This window comes from Dicentrarchus labrax, unplaced genomic scaffold (genome assembly GCF_905237075.1).
Source record: "Dicentrarchus labrax unplaced genomic scaffold, dlabrax2021, whole genome shotgun sequence".
NCBI classification, from domain to species: domain Eukaryota; kingdom Metazoa; phylum Chordata; class Actinopteri; family Moronidae; genus Dicentrarchus; species Dicentrarchus labrax.
In genome coordinates this window covers 4,148,133-4,165,245 of record NW_026136708.1, presented here as the reverse complement: position 1 = coordinate 4,165,245, position 17,113 = coordinate 4,148,133, and the positions used below count along the sequence as shown (strand labels likewise).

Below are 17,113 nucleotides of genomic sequence, written 5' to 3'. Positions count from 1 at the left end.
ACCTCCTGTTGTGAACCCCCCCTCTCGCATCTGGGGTATCACATTCCCCAGTCCTGTATTTTCAGGTATTACACCCACCCCACACCCTTTTGTTATGTGTTTAGGTGAGATTTCTTGCAGCAAAATGGGTGCAAGTTCAACCAGTCAAACCTGAACAGGTGACCTGAAGGGAAAGAATATTATGGCCCTGAGTGCTGAGCATGTTCCCGTTCAGTCCAGAATACTTCCTTTAAAAAAACAACCATCCTTTTATGTACATTTTATAAGCAACTGTGCAGCTTTGGGCTGGAACTGAAACCCCCTATTGTAAAGTCAGAGGAGACCTAAAAGGTAACTACACAGTCACTAATTACTTACATTAATAAGAGTTGTTCCGATGTTACTGCAGTAAACGTAATTACTTTATACAAACCATTTCCCTCCTGTCCACTATTCAAATGCAGCCTCATTTACATTTCCGTCTCATATTACACAACTGTATGTAGGACAATGATTCGTTGAGCTCGAGCTCAGTCTCTCCCCCGTTGGCTGGATTGTACACGTCAGCAGTCAATAAGTTGTATCATCACAGAGCCATCATCCTCTTCCTGGTGTTAGCGTGTGACACTTTCTACCTAGTTTGGGGTAAGTGTAATTAAGCTAACCGCGATGAGTTAGCTTTTCTCTAACGCCAAATAAACACATAGCTTGTACATAATGCTCACTCACGCGGTTCGCTTTGTTCTACTTTTTCCACAGGTGGCAGAAAACGAGCGACTGTTTGGCAAGTGACACGGGTTTCAAGTGGAAAGACAGTCCTGCGAGAGGAGAAGCAGCCATCAAGACACGTTTGACATTAGTTTGAAGAGGAGTCACGCGACGTTGGACTGTTAGGAAAAGGAGACTTTCACGGCACGAGGAAACAAACGGGTCTTACAATGAGGACGCGCGCGATAAGGTGAAGAAAGGCACTGCAGTTGGACTCCTAAAGTTTTTATTTTGAAAATAGAAAATGAGGTTTCGGTTGCACAAAAAGAATCTGCTCGCGCTGCTGGGTGTTTCCTTCGTAGTTGTGACTCTCCTGTTTTCAACACGTGTGCTATTAGTTTCCGACAATGACACCAGTGGAATTGATAATGTTCCTCAGGGAAATCATGGCATGCCTTCTGGGGACACGGTGAAGTTTAACTTCGGTTCCCTCCTACTATTGACTCAGTCAGTTTACAGTGCCAATTACAAGCAGTGTGTTCAAAATGCAGATAGGTTTCCAGGGGAGCCTCAGCTGGTGCTGGTTGTGCAGGTCCACAACAGGCCTGAGTACCTCAGGCTGCTCATCAAGTCACTGGAGAAAGCTGCTGAGGTCCACAGCTTCCTCCTCATCTTTAGCCATGACTATTTTTCAGAGGAAATAAACGCCATTGTGCAAGGGATAACTTTCTGCAAAGTACTGCAGATTTATTTCCCTTTCAGCACTCAGCTGTATCCAGGAGAGTTTCCTGGGCAGGATCCACGAGACTGCCCTCGAGACATATCCAAGGCCGACGCTCTCAAAACAGGATGCCTCAACGCAGAACACCCGGACTCCTATGGACACTACAGGGAGGCCTTCATCACTCAAACCAAACACCACTGGTGGTGGAAGCTGCACTTTGTGTGGGAGCGAGTGCAGGCGATGCAGGGCTACAGTGGCTTTGTACTCTTTCTGGAGGAGGACAACTACATCTTACCTGACTTCTTCCATTTCTATAAATTAATGATTGAGTTCAAAAAGAGCAGCTGCCCAGACTGTGACATGCTGGCATTGGGTAACCACAATGGCCTGACTGATTTTAACACACTGACCAATAAGGTGTTGACCACTGGGTGGATGTCCACTAAACACAACATAGGCATGGCCATCTCCAGGGAGGTGTATTACAAACTGATGGGCTGCAACAACGAGTTCTGCACCTACGACGACTACAACTGGGACTGGACCCTGCAGCACCTCTCGGGAGCCTGCATATCAAAGCCCCTCAAAGTGCTCGTGGCACAGGGCTCCAGGGTTCTCCACACAGGAGACTGTGGCCTTCACCAGAAGGAAAACTGCAGGCCCGAATGGGCCTCACAGAAGGTCGAGGAGGGCCTTCAAGCGGCCAAGGAGGGCCTCTTTCCGCCATCTCTTGTTCTTAGTGGTGCAGAGGCAGTGGAGCACAAGGCGCACATGAAGAACGGAGGATGGGGAGACGTTCGAGACCATATTCTGTGCAATAACTACGCCAAACGTCTTTGAACTATAACTTTTCTCTAAGTAATGTGGGTAAAATGTTCATTAGTATTTTGCAGATGTGCCATTCATACACAACTTTTCAGGGTTTCAGAGGTTGCGGTGTGTTGGGTTTTCTCTTTGAGGGTCTTCCTGCGAGGTCTTCCAAGAAGTAGGACCAAATCAAGTCCACGCATGTTGCATGCACACAGCGAGACTTGGACTTCTTTCTTAAATCTTTTATTTTCATTCACCAAAGCTGCAAAGTTGCCAAAGACTCTTGTTAATATTTGTGATATGTATAATCATGCTGGCTCAGTCACGCTGTTCAATTTCATGTGACCAGGTTTGTTTATCTCTGGGTGTCTTACAGGCCAAAACATTAGATTAGATTTATTGCACAGGGATGGGAAACAAGAGTAAACCATATCAGTGTGCATATTCACACACACACACACACACACACACATACACACACACACACACACTTATCTGCATTATTTCACTTGCAAATATATTTCCTTAGCTGAGAACAGCACAGGATGTTAATTAAAAGGTTCAGTGTGTTGGTTTGTGGTGAATTCATGTCATACTTTCATGAACCATCTTGTTGCTATGTTTTAAAAAATGTTTTAATGGTACAGTTTCAAGTGCAACAACAAAAAGGCACGTGTAATGTACAGACATATAGGTTTATTGAAAATGTGTATGACAATCTGAAATATTTGGGAAGGTTGAGGTTTATACAGTAACTGTTAATGTCAAAATGATATCATGAACATAATGGTATCCGTGTTACTGAATGTAACCTTCACTTTCTGTCTGCTATAACCAGGGGTCTTTATTTTTTCAGTTTTTAGGTGAGGTCAACTGACACCACTTCAATCAGTCTCCTACTCCCCTGGTTACAGTGAGAGCTGGCTTGATATTGATTTTTTCCCCTTTTGGTTGTGATTGTATATTTGCTTTCTGATTGGTGAAATGTGACCTTTTGGACTCTTGTTCTGAGATGTTTTGTTCTGCAAACATCAGGCTCATCTGTGATTCTGCATTTCTATATTTGCACCTTGTATGTTAGAATTTATTTTGGGATATAATGTCCAAATGAGAACAGCATTCGATAGCTAGTGACACTTTAAAAAAAAGATCCTACCATAGCCGAAGCTGCCTTTTTACAATGTAAAACAATGACCACATGAACACATTATCAGCCTTAAAGCTGACCATAAGTGCCTTCCTTACTTTGTGCCTAAAGTTGTTTAAAAGAGATTTTTGAAGGAGCACTGATAACAGAATACTTCTATGCATGTGTCAGTGCTGGGGACTTGTAGTTCTCCTGATAGATATTTTTGTAGTGTCTGTATTCATGAGATTTTTGAGGGAAAATGGAATGTGAATGTTAATTTCACACAAATCTTCACCGTACAGTCAGGTAAAAAGATTGCCGCACTCGTAAGAGGTGACAACAGCTCCAGAAGAGTGGTTCAACCTCATGTTGGTGCACCTGAGCGTGCCTTATGGAGATTACTGCTCAAGAAATACAAAAAGAATGTGATAATGAAATCGATGATCTTCTATTTTATGTTGAAAAGTACAATCAGTTCTTAAGGGCCGTGGCAAAGGGGGCCTTATACACAAAGATGATTTGTGACAATGACATGTCACTCACATGTACGGGATGTTTGATGATTCCTCAGTTGGTGAAATGTACAGTTGCTGAGAATAAGACCAACTTTTTTTTTTTTTTTGCTTGTTTCTTTCTGATAATCACTTGAAATAGATGTTCACTGTTTACTCAATGTTTGCCAAATGGGGAACAAATAAAAGGCTGAATTTGCATTGCTTGTCTCATCATGGATAAAAACATTTGATATGTAACTCAAATATTATGAGTGATGTTTCCTGTAAATGATTGTATAATTTGATTCATATTGAGACACTTTCAGTGGGTATGTTGATTCGAATAGCAACCTGGAGGTGTTGGGTCATTACACAGGATAACCAAACACACAAAAAATATGTCTACAAGCAAGCAATACAATTTGAATCTTTAAAGAAATTATTTTAAAAGTCACAATAAATTATACTAAAGTGAATCTGGGAACACTGTCGTTTCTCATAAGTAATAACAAATGAGTTGGAACATGCAATAAAAGAATGCGGAAATTGCTGGAACAGTCAAAGTATTATGAAGACAACTAGTTAGACAGAATATCAGAGACTGATCTGACAGATGTTACAAATAGACATATGTTGGCATGTTAATGGTCCTTTGAGCTACTGAGCCCTCAACAAAAGAGAAGCTGATCTGAGATCTGAAGTATTTTCCGGACACACGTCATGTGACTGAACCGCGTGCTTTCATTGGTCAGCTTCTACTCCGTGTTTATTTCCGGAAGTAAGTTGTTGTCAGTATCAGACTTTCCATAAGGACTAAACCAAACCTCATATCTACGGCGCCGGAACGACAGGTAAACATTACAATCCACACTGTATTAAAACGAGTTCAGTCCATTCATTTGGCTGTTTAATAAGTCAGTCGTCACATCGCTTCAGTTCATCAGGGAATACGTTTCTGGATGTAGCCAGTGTTAGCCGTTAGCTGTTGCTCTCCGTGGCTTACGTAATGGACATTTGTCAACAACAGGCAGACAGATACTTCTTAAAAACACAACTGACAGCAGCCCAGAGTGAATGCCACAGGCTGGGTGTCAAGTCTTGAGCAGTGTAACTCATGAAGGGCCCTGTGAGAGCGCTATCACGGCAGCTAGCGAGTTGTAGCGACCGTATGACGTTAGCTAACCGACACATAAGCTAGCTAATGCTGCCTACTTCACGGACCTCACGGAGTGAAAGAGCAGCTGTTTGGGAAGTCAACCATTCCACTGTAGCTACAATGTGTTGACACCAGCAATGTACCTCGTTCATTGACTAACCTCTCTAGGTGTGTCCTCTTTCACAGGATGGCTCATTGGTTTCACAGAAACCCACTGAAGGCAACAGCGCCTGTGTCCTTTAATTTTTATGGAGTAGCAGGGAGCCCCGCCGCCAATAAGATATGCAAGTATGTCTTATCTCCTCCTAATAGACTGAGAACAGTGTTATCAGATTGTACTGTGACTGTGACCACAATCACGGACAGAAATAGTACTTTGTTTTTGTCTCTTTTCTCTGTCTCTCATGAGGATGTCGTGTCCTGTGGCATGCTACTGTTACTGTAATTTGATGAGTCACCCATTATCTTACAGTATGACAGTGCCTGGTTGAATCACTCTGAATACTGTAAGATTCAGCATAGATTGAGAGCATCCGTTGATTGCTATTTGTTTGACACGTTCAGTGACCTGAGGACAACCAGGGCAAGGCTGCTGGAGATGTTCACCGATGTCACCTGCAACCCTGAGATCATGAAAAATGCCACCGATGCATACTTCTCCCTCCTACAAGGTGTGTTTATACTGCAGCAAATATGTACATTTAACTTATCTGTTCTTCGCTCTGTCTTGTTAGCCCGCTAAAATGCATAGTTGTCCATCGATGGGTCAGCTAGTACAAACACAGGCTGTCAAACCAATAGATCCCAAAGTTTCCCAAGATACCCAATGGGAGTGGCTGAATTTCTATTTCTATTTGATGAAATGATGCAGCCTTCAGTTTTAAGAGTTCAGTCAGTGTAACCGTCACATTGTGTCTATAAAGAGTTGGAACAATCCGAATCAGAAATGCTTTTTTGTTTTTTTTACAGTTGTTCTACTCACACAATTTTAAAGAATAGAAATAATACTTACAATATCTAACACAATATATAGAAATGTATGTATAGATATACACATATAAGTAAAAAAGAAAATAGAAATATAATAAGAGCCTATATACAGGTAAATGTAAATGTATTCCACCGTATGTGCTGACAGAAATGAAATAGCATTGAGTTTAACGATTTTGATGGTACAGAAGTTACAGATTATTACAAAGAATGACAGAATAATTCAGTGAAGCAGATGGAGAATATGCTGCACATGATACTGTCAGACAGAGTGGGGTCATTTTCCAACCTTTAACATACTTGAGCTTAAATTAAAGTGGGTCTCTTAACTCTAAAGAGTTAAAAGTTAGTTTATTATTCTTGTACTTCACGTGTACACTCAATGGCCAATGCAATTATGGTTTCGGCATATAGTTGCCTAACAACACAGTGATTGAGGCAATTGTGTTGTCTATTATTGTTAATTGTGTTTCTTCTTGTTTGCCTGCTAACATTGCATTTTTTTCATGTCGCTTTGCATCTAACCAGCTGCTTCCCTTTCTTAAACATCTGTTTATGGTACAATAGGCTTTATCTCATCCTTGGATGGAACTACACAGGAGAACAAGATGAGGTTCATCCAGAACTTCAAGTGGACCGACACCTTACAAGGAAACACACCAAGGTAAAACCACAGAGTCAATACGTTGAGTCTTATCGTAAGTGAAAGCTTTTTATTTAGTTTTCATAGTTGCATGGCACTGGTAAGTGGGTGGGTTGAAGTTTTAAGAAGGGCCAAAGTAAACAATTTAAAGTGCTTTCCATTAGCCGCGTCTTTGAAAAATGGTTTTGTTCATATTTGATTTACGGTGTGCTTTAATAGAAGCGTCCTAAATGCTACGCACTAGACCTTTTTAAAGAGTACTTGATGAGGAATTCTGAGCATATATGATCACTAAAAAAAAAACAACTACTAAAATGCACAGAAAAGAAGTCTATGTTATTATTCTTACTCATGACGTGAGTGGCAATCCCTGGAACACAAGGATTACCACTTAACATCATCATTATCTAGTACATGTAATACCAGTCTGTATAACCCACTCTCTCCATGCTCTCCTGTCAGTGCCCAGCAGGATGCAGTCTTTGAACTGGTCTCCATGGCCTTCAATGTAGCCCTCTGGTACACCAAGTTTGCCTCGAGACTAGCAGGAAAAGAAAAGTATGTGCTTTTTTTGGTCTGTTGTATTTATTTATGTGAAATCAGTCATATATTGATGAATCTAGATTTTTTAAATTGTACATTGCTTTGTTACTATACTAAATATTTGTTACTGTCCACTGCGTTTACCTGTTCAACAGCATAACGGAGGCTGAAGCGAAAGATGTTCACCGGAGCCTGAAAGTAGCTGCTGGTATATTCAAAAACCTCAAGGTGAGACACATCTACAGTCCAGTCTTTTTCTCTTATTATAGTTATTATAGAGCTGTGTGATCTCAACACACCCCCAGTCTTACTCTTAGTATTTACTGACTTGTAGTATTTCTGTGGTCGGAAATTCCAGAGAATTCCTCACAGTTAAGACCAAATAAAGTACATTTTATTTATCTCCCCTGGTGAGACAACATGTCATTTTGCAAAAACGTGTGACGTACACATTCTGAGCATTTTCCTCTGATGTAGTTGTCCAAAAATCCTCTTGATTCTTCATACAAAATACACTTCTAATAACTTACCATAACTTGCCTGAGAATCATCACATCTTTAGGTTTTCTTTAGTATCAAAGTAATCCAGTGGTGGTTGTCTGTGTGTGTACACTGCAAACTGAAACCGCTAAAAACTAATTTGGCATCATTTTAACGGTGTCAATTTGCCAAAATGTAAACAAATATAGCCGTTGAACAAAACAAGTCTCAAGCCTACAGCTAATAAACTGACTCCATGGCAACACTGAAGGGAGGGCAGTATATATGGGCTGGGGGCCACAATGTCACACTTTAAAAACCTCTGATGTGAAATGTATAACGCTTTAACAATGCATTAAGAAATGCATAGATAAATAATAAATGAAAAAAATTCTTTTAAAGCGACAAATTCTCTGGCATGTTTGCAACAGGAAGTCCACATCCCTCGTCTCATCACCCCAGCCGAAAAGGGCCGAGACCTAGAACCCAGAGTGATGGATGCATATATCATCCAGTGCCAAGCAGAGGCGCAAGAAGGTAGAGTAGCTCCAGGCTTGAACACTGGACTGGAAACTATCAAACTCTATAAACGTGTATTATTTTGATCCATAACTAGCACACATTTGGCATGCTCATTGTGTGTCAGACACATTTCTGTTATTACACCTACATTTACTATTTTTCTGTCTTTCTGTTGAAGTTTTAACAACAGTGTTGTAGCTGCACATTGCTTGGCTACAGATGTGTATTGTTTTTTTTTACTTGCAATGTAACCCTCATGAGTGGGAATGATAAAGCTGAGCCTAGTACTGTGACATCATAGCAGTGACGTCTCTCTAATATAAAGTCTGTTGTCGTGTATTGTTACATTTTTGTTCACCCATAAGAACCCATGGTGACACGTGTGTCACAAACACTTTAAATGTCCTTGAATCTTCCATATACAGCTTTATGCTTGACCTTACCTCATTAAGTCTTTAAGTGACATATACAAAACATCCTGATGTGGTGGTCATATGACAGTCATGTGACTGTGACAGGAAGTGAAGAAATTTAAAAAAATTAATTTCACTGTCTCAATTATTTAGAATTAATATATGCCCTGTTGTTCAATTTGAAGTATATTTGAAGAAATATAAACAAAAAATAATGTCAAATTATTAATTAAGTTATTAATAAAATATTTATTTACCATAAACCCCCATTGTGACTTATGTCACAAAACAAATATTTGACATTTAAAAAACAACATCAGAAATATGTTCTATGAGTTCGCCTTGGTCTGTGGTATTATCTCCCATAATCTTCCTTCAAGGAGAAATGGGTCTGGGTTCTTATGGGTTAAAGCCTATGTGGGTCAATATGAGCAGATCAAAAGACAGGATGTCCTCTTAAGGGGCAATAAAGTTTTTTTCCCTTTCAACATATCAGAACCTGAATATTACTGGTTGTGTTAAGTAATTCTTAAATTGGATAAGGACATCTTGTGTGATATAGGATGTATCAATCAGGATTTAGCTTTTAAAGTAAATTGGGGTCCACACCTAACATCTGTTTGTCTTTGTTACAGTGACAATTGCCAGAGCGATTGAACTGAAGCACAATGCCACTCTCATCGCAGCGCTGGCATTTGAGACCGCAAACTTCTATCAGAAAGCTGGTCAGTATTTTGGCACTTGAGTCTGTTTAAATATAACAGTGCTCATTATATTGGGCATTTATTATTATTTTCATTTAATGCTAGTTTTGTGTAAAATACTGCATATTATCAGAGGGAGGGTTTTGAAGCACAGCAGCACATTCTGTGGCTGTTCTAGTTTAGTTGTGGAACACAATTTCATAGAAATGCATTTTATTTGGGCTGCATACAAGTGCTTTACATGATGACAAAACATTACAAAGATGTGCTATTAGAGTATATTTGTATGTGTTTTTTTTACACTGTACAGTACTAGCATAGCATTACACCCATGTAAAACAGCCGTATACAACTTTAATTGCACTACATTTAACTTGCGAAATTATTCAAAACTTTTAAACGGCACCTGAAGCCAAAGAAAATAAGTATGGCAGCTCTTTCAGACATCTGAGTTATATCTCAGAGTATCCTCAGCTGTCGTAACAGGGAGTCCCGGGCGTTTATGTCCTTAGATTCAGACATCCTTGGCATGTCGCCCAGTCAGTTCCAGTTCCTTTACAGATCGATATCTCTGATTTGATGATGATTCAAACACGTTGTCAAACTCCTGTAATGGTGTGTAAAAAAGGCACAGAGAGCAGTGAGAGCCTGATCGACTATGACGTTGAAATAAGTTTTCTCTGGAGTCAGGTTGCACTCATCTAGGACTTGGGACCTTAAAGTCCCCCTCTACTCAAAAATCAGTTGTTCTTGTTGCTACAGTGTGCTGTCTGAATGCTGTCTGTGCAGAGTTTGACTCTAGAAGGATGTTTTTACATTCACCTGCTGAAAGTGGAAAGTTTCTCTGTGCTCATTGAACAGCTGACTTTAAGGGGTGGGGCATACCAGCAGGATTTGTGACATCACAAATAGTTATAAGGTCAGTCCTGGTCCAGTATGCAACTTGTACAGTGTAATGTAGAAACCTGAATCCCCCAGTGCACATCCACTGAGAATGGACTTTACAGTGAAGACGGAGACATCTTGTGTCCAGCAGGAAAACTTTAGAAATGAACAACATCTGTATATTCAGAGATTCTGGAAGTTTTAATGAGGTAGAAGGAGGAGATGACTTTATAAGGAAATTATACTTTTTTTTGACACACATTATTGCTCCAAGCAGACTATTTGTGTATGTTGTAATAAGTAATAATAAGTATTTCTGTCTGCAGACCACACACTGAACACCTTGGAGCCAGAGTGCAGTAGCAAGTGGAGGAAGTATCTTCAGCTGAAGCAGCACTTTTACATGGCTTATGTGAGTTCACACATATCCTAATGCAGTTCACAGTACTTTTATCTATGTAAAGGAACCTTGCTGAGCATACGTGGTTTGAATGAAACATTGTAATCTTGACAAAGACAGATGAAAGTTGATGACAAACCACGCTCAACTTAGACTTATACTCATGAATTGTGCTTGCAGGCGTACTGCTATCATGGACAGACACTGCTGGCGAGCGACAAGTGTGGTGAGGCTATAAGATCTCTCCAGGAGGCAGAAAAGTGTACGTATATCTATGGCTTGGACTAAACATTTTTGTTTCTTGCAGCTAAAAACATTTTTCTAACCACATAGTGTATTAATGTATTTGTACTTGTGTTTAAGCCATATGTATCTGTTCCTCAAGTTCCCTGCAGCCTCTCACTGTGTCTTGTCTCTGAGAGCATTATGTAAAAGTTTCAAATTGTATTCTGCAAACTAAAAAAGAGCAGCAAGCACAAAGGTTAAAGTTGAAAGTAGTTACTTGGGTATACTAGGGTTCAGTCACATGTAGTTGAAGCATTAAAGTATAGAGGTTATGATGCAGGTGTTTCCTGTGTGTTGCTGCACTAGTTGTGCAGAATTCACATCCTGAAATGAAGAGTCACATATTTTGTCCTCGCTTCGCTGGCTTTTACTGCCTGGATTTTGCCTGTATCAACACGAAGGCTTTCTCTGCTTAGGTTACTCCCGTGCCGAGGCACTGTGTAAAGAGTACCGTCAGACCAAAGGCCCGGGCACCACAGCCAAACCATCGGAGCAGCTGTTCTTCCTCAAACTGGGCGGCGTCATCAAAAACACACTGGAGAAGTGCCAGAGAGAAAATGGCTTCATGTGAGTGGGTTGGGGCGGACTCACACAAAGGCACGTGTGGAGCCGCAGATATACCACACACATGTTGTTCTTGGGTGGAAACATCTATATTTAGATCTATTTCTCTGACAAAGGGAAGTCATATTTTAGTGGAAGCGTTAATTAAACGTGTTTAGATGTGCAAGAAAATTCACAGCGTCATATTCATTCAGTCACACTGAAGGCAAACCGCAACCCTGTGGCTAAAGACAGCTGCTAGCATTTTTAACCTTTTATCTTTTCCATCTCAACACTAAAAAATATACTTGGTGAGTTTCTTTTTATGGGAATTAATGATTTAACTAGCAAACATAATATGAACTTGTGTGTATTGTGTGAGCAACACTAGCTGTTAGCTGTTTTTCAATGCTGGCCACCTGTGTTTACACTAACAGCAACTGGTTGTATTAATAGTCACTTCCCTCTTAGAAACAATGCAACATGTTTTGCATTAGATGTTTACTCAAAATATACAAAATATCTCATTCAGTTTTGTTTCAGTGTGGTACACAAGTGATAGAACTACGAAACTGATACACATAGGCAACTGAAAGGTTTGCACTCCACCGCCTGGTATAGTAAATTAAATGTGCACAGCAGTTTCAGGCCCATCCCTTGTTCAATGTGGACAAAATATTCTATAAAAGTCAATTTGGGCACACCTTTTAGTTGCCTATACATACCCCGTCTTTCCCAGTTGTAACACCTTTTGTGCAGCAAATGAGGAGTCACATGACTTGAACTCGAGTCACACATTTGATATTAGACTCGACTTGACAAAATCAAAAAAGTTAGATAACTTAGACTTTGACACCAATGACTTGTGACTTCACTTCACAAATTTAATTTCCTAAAAATCCAACACCTAATTCCCCAGATCCACTTTGTTTGAACCAATCCAGAAGCATCCAATCAAGTTGCAGGAGAGAACCAACCCCCCAATTTATTTTGAACATTAAAGCATGTAAACATTTTCTTGTAGAAAAAGAGCATAATATGGCCGCTTTAATACATGAATACTCTATTAGAAAAATGTCCATACAATCAGTGAAGAGCACATAATGACTTGTTTAGGACTCTGGACTTGGGACTTGAGACTGCATAATGATGTCCTGTATATCAGTGGCAGACCAACATTATCAAACTCAAACATCTACTCCTTTTAAATTGCAACTGTGGACACATTTCCTCAGATACTTCCACAAGATCCCAGCTGAGGCGCCACAGCTGGAGTTGAAGGCAAGTTACGGCCTGGCTGAGCCAATCATCTTCGAGCTGCCGCCTCTCAGCGAGCAGTGCTCCGCTGAAGTCTACGCAACCTTTGACCTGACCAAGGGAGCCAAAAATGACAAGGTACTGCAGCTTGCTTCAGAGATTATTCCAACAAAGGCTGGGTGGATAATAATGACATCTTGTTTACATCTGTGTCTGTGGCTGTGTTGTTTCATATCTGTGTTATTGTTGCTTTAACTCTAAAGGCCAAACCCAAGGAGGAGGAAGTGAAACCAGTGAAGGAGCCCGATTTGAAGCCTCAGAAGGACACCGGCTGCGTGGTCTCCTAAACTTCCCACAGATTCCATCTTCAGCCTCATGCTTCAGTACCATCTATTGTAATGATGGCATCCATATTTCTCTTCATGTAAACCTCCATAGGAAACAAATGTATTTTTTTTTTGGTAATATTAATCCATGGTGTTTTACATTTATGCTGAAACATGCGTATTGTATTTGGATATGACATTATGCCATTATCTTCACATCTAAGCCAGAGCCAGTCACATCCCCCCTGACAGCTCTTCTTTTAGGTTATTGTCAGCTGAAAGGATGACCTTAAATCTAAGTCTTTACATGAGGTCATTTCAGGTAGAACGATGTGGGTGAAGTAGTTCTACTGATGGTGCCTTTGGCTGCATTGTAAACCTGCTCACTGTGGCCCCTTACAGTCTGCTTTTTAACCTTTTTAGCACTCGAGTGCTCTGGCCTGATCATAGATGACACATACAGTGGAAAGTGGCCTCATGATATGGATCCAAAACAGAAGATGCAGTTGTAAAAACTGAAATGATACAGATTTTTATATTGAATATTAGCCACTACAATGAATATGATGCAGCCACCCAGAATGGGTAATGTAGGAAACTGCATTCCCACGATCCGCCTGTATGCTACAATACTTTTAGATGATGTTAATGCAATTAAAGCTGAGAATTTTTCAGAGCTGGATCAACAGAATTGAAATGTAAATCAACAGTGGACAGACAAAGACTGCATGGGTTATTACTGGTGCATTTGGTTTGTTTTAGCAGTAGCAGTTTACAATCAATATTTGATTTAGATCACATGATGTATGTACTGTAGATCTTTTTGTACATGGCATAGCTGTTTTTTTTTCTACTTCTACTATTCATTTAAGTAATCTTTACTACTGGATGGGGCTGAATCATTCTTTAACATACTTAGGGATTCTGTGATATATCCCTGTTAGTAGTAGTTCTTAATTTATTTCTATTGTTATGCTATTTTAGTTGACAACTTTAGACACTTACAACAGTATACAATTCTGTGTAACTCCAATCAAATGTTTTTGGTGATGTTCATTTTCATTTTGCTCTTGTAAACTGAGAGTGCTGCTGTCAATAGTTTGACACAATGTATGTACTGTACATGTATTGAGTGTTATCTCCTTCCTTAAAGACAAAGATTGGGGCTTGAGCATTGTGAGACACTGAGTGTGCGAGGACACGAGGACATTTGTTTCTAAAACTCTCCCACTTTGAATATGAAGACGTTAAAGCATACCTATCAATTGCGAAAACTTGTACAAACTGTAATATACCGCTCACATGTACTCATTTATGCCCCTACATGTATTTTAGCTATCCTCCCAGCTGTAGTGACAAGCTAACTTTCTCACTAAATTTCATGATTTGAACACCGTTGCACTTTATATTCAGTTGTTTTATTGGCGATCTAAGGTGTTTAACCATTGTTCATTATACCTGAACAGGGAATTTAACCAATCAGACCAATGCTAGTCCTTTATCCTTTTAAAGACAACTGTTTATTAAAAGGGTGTGTCAGTCAGATCACCATTACAATGTACACTCCTGAAGCTCATTATTCCTCCTCTAATGGTGTCCTTCATGTAAAATGTATTTCAATCGCTATTAAATCATCCATATAACACCATTCTTCCACATTTTGTGCGTATATATGTTAAAGTCCAGTATGCAACATTTAGGAAGATCTAGTTTATCTACAAAGGGAGCAGTTGCTCTTCTCTGCAGTCCATCTTGTTGAACCTCCGTGTTTCTACAGTAGCCCAGAACGGTCAAACCAAACACTGACTGTAGATAGGGCATTTTGCCTTCTTTTCGAGTTTTGCGGCCACCGTAGTTCCTCCTACACGCTTGGAAATGGAAGCTGAAACGGGTATATTTACATATAAAGGTCAGTTGTACTGGTAATGGTTAACAGTGGTTAGCCTGTGTAAATAGTTGCATGTTGTCTTCTGTCACTCTGGAAGAGCTTTGTTGAGCCTAAGAAAATAACTGGTGATGTAATCAGGGTTATCTCACCTTAAGCGTGGAGACCGATTTCAAAAATATGTGGCATACTACTCATTAATACACTTCAGGTTAATATTCAATGTAATCAACACACTTTATTCTATGGATACATTCTATATAGATGCATTGACTGCCCTTTTTAAAGTTTGTACAGTGCAGTATACGTTAAAAAAAAATGCTCTGAAAAGCTCTTTTGAGGATTAAGCGGCTAAAGGTGGCAATAAACCTTGACATTCCGCACACTGCAACAAGCCCAGCCCCTCAAGGCCAAGAATGAAACTGATTGCACTACAGTGACAACACTGGAACTACTTGCCTGTGATAGTGTTTGCACTGTGTTTGGGCTGTCTCAGGTTTCAAGACTGATCCTGTATCCTGTAGTTGTTTTTTTTCTACACATAGCAGACTCAGCGTGGATGGACATTTGGGTACAGCTGTGACATGAGAAAGAATCAACGGTGCTGCAGTGGAGCCATAAAGAACGACTTATAGTGTCTGAAGAATGAACAACAGCCACCAGGAAGTAAGTGCTGTAATAATGAAGCAAGACAAAGGATGTTAGCTTAAGTTGTGTTCAAGTTACCTTTCAACAGCTGTGTGTGACCAGCCATTGGTGAATCCCTCTGGAGCCTGCTGCAGTCTGTGTATACAAAAGCCTATAAAATGACAACATACTGGACATAATGTGCCGTAAATACAGCGTGTCAGGCAAATGAAAGAGAATACAGTTCATCTAAAGCCCTGTGCAATCTGTCAGACATCACTAGACATCCAGGAAGCAGAGTTTGGGGGCCCTGACGTGTCCAAACAGAGGAGGGTCATCCACTTCTCCAGCGGTGAAACTCTGGAGGAGGACGACAGCGCGGAGGAAGAGGAGCAGCCATCAAACAGACCTCCCTTCAAAGAAGCTGCAGAGAGGGTGGGACACTGTTTATTAAGGGAAAAATGTCACGGGAGATGTCGTTAAGTAGCCGTCACATTACCTGTTGTTTGTCTTTACCTTCTCAGACCAGGTTGTCATTCAAGAATGTGGCCATTCTAGTTGGGAGGATTTCACTGCTGAGTACGTAATGTGGGCAATTCAATACACTCAACGCACACTAAATGAACGTTAGAGGGCTAATTGAAGCTATGAAAAAAGTCTCACTGAGTTACTGTGTCGCTGTTTCCAAAATTAGCTTGTGATTTCCTTGGAGAGAGGCTAGCTGGTGCACTAGGACTGAACGCAGCCAAATACCAGTACGCCATTGATCAATATCATCGTGACCACAAGGTAATGTAAAAAAATCAAGAGCAACAAAATACTGTCAAAAAGTTAACTACACAGTGTCATCTCAGAGAGTTTTGGTTCAATAATGGCAATAATAGTTCAATATTTGTCAGGGTAGAAAAGGGGATGTCTGTTAATAGCACACTGGCAGGCTTAGGGATGGTTATTGCCTTGTATTCAATTCTCTGCATTTCCTTTATCTCACTCACAGACAACAAGCAGCCAAGCCAAGGATGATCTCAGGGAGGGTCAGGCAGAGACGATCCGCCTCTCTCCTGGACTGGATGGGAGTCATTATGGAGCTGCAGGAGATGTGAGATGCTCTGCGGACTCCCGGGAGAGCTGTGACCAGAAACATGTGGACAGGAATGAAGGATGTCACAACAGAGGCTATCAAGCCGATGGGGATTATTAGTATTGGAATAATACTGATAGAAGAAAAGCAATGAGGGGTGTGATTAGATGTGAACGCCCTCATGTAAAGTGTACTGTGTAACAAATGATGCAACAATGCTTGCCTAACATGGTGGGGGCTGTTTGAAGTATGGCGTTGTTACAACAAAACTATGTGAAGAAAAAAAGTCACACAGACAGACTTAAATGTTTCGGCGAATGGGTAATGCTGTAAAGCATGGTGCAAGATGGCAATTTTGTTAAAGGCCAAAATAAATCAACTATCACTATCTATGCATGAACAGCTGGTCTGATTAATATATGTCATAGAATATATATAGTCATATATATATAGTCATAAATAAAGTATACACAACCAAGTAGTGTTTTACTCAGTTATAATAAACAATTATTGTTCTATAATAAAAAAG

At 40.2% G+C, this 17,113-nt stretch overlaps 3 protein-coding genes and 1 long non-coding RNA gene across 4 annotated transcripts; 3 read left to right on the top strand and 1 right to left on the bottom strand.

The window, feature by feature from the left end:
- The first annotated feature begins 465 nt into the window (after window positions 1–465).
- LOC127368519 (alpha-1,6-mannosyl-glycoprotein 2-beta-N-acetylglucosaminyltransferase) lies at window positions 466–4,063 on the top strand. Its single transcript, XM_051409431.1, has 2 exons — window positions 466–624; window positions 739–4,063. Exon 2 carries the CDS (start codon window positions 992–994, stop codon window positions 2,249–2,251), a length of 1,260 nt encoding a protein of 419 aa, XP_051265391.1. The 5' UTR covers window positions 466–624; window positions 739–991; the 3' UTR covers window positions 2,252–4,063.
- Window positions 4,064–4,578: 515 nt separating this feature from the next.
- brox (BRO1 domain and CAAX motif containing) lies at window positions 4,579–14,639 on the top strand. Its single transcript, XM_051409432.1, has 13 exons — window positions 4,579–4,695; window positions 5,187–5,288; window positions 5,565–5,671; window positions 6,558–6,654; window positions 7,096–7,191; window positions 7,332–7,404; window positions 8,088–8,193; window positions 9,227–9,316; window positions 10,507–10,592; window positions 10,761–10,842; window positions 11,282–11,432; window positions 12,644–12,803; window positions 12,929–14,639. The coding sequence occupies exons 2-13, from the start codon at window positions 5,188–5,190 to the stop codon at window positions 13,010–13,012; spliced, it is 1,233 nt and encodes a 410-aa protein (XP_051265392.1). The 5' UTR covers window positions 4,579–4,695; window position 5,187; the 3' UTR covers window positions 13,013–14,639.
- On the bottom strand, window positions 14,489–15,778 carry LOC127368549 (uncharacterized). Its single transcript, XR_007885844.1, has 2 exons — window positions 15,603–15,778; window positions 14,489–14,873 (listed from the first exon to the last, which is right to left on the bottom strand). It is a non-coding gene; the product is annotated as an uncharacterized LOC127368549 (long non-coding RNA).
- On the top strand, window positions 15,183–16,972 carry LOC127368547 (protein FAM177A1). The gene is made up of 5 exons (XM_051409465.1): window positions 15,183–15,542; window positions 15,777–15,938; window positions 16,028–16,082; window positions 16,198–16,292; window positions 16,501–16,972. Exons 1-5 carry the CDS (start codon window positions 15,522–15,524, stop codon window positions 16,702–16,704), a joined length of 537 nt encoding a protein of 178 aa, XP_051265425.1. The 5' UTR covers window positions 15,183–15,521; the 3' UTR covers window positions 16,705–16,972.
- The last annotated feature ends 141 nt before the right edge of the window (window positions 16,973–17,113 follow it).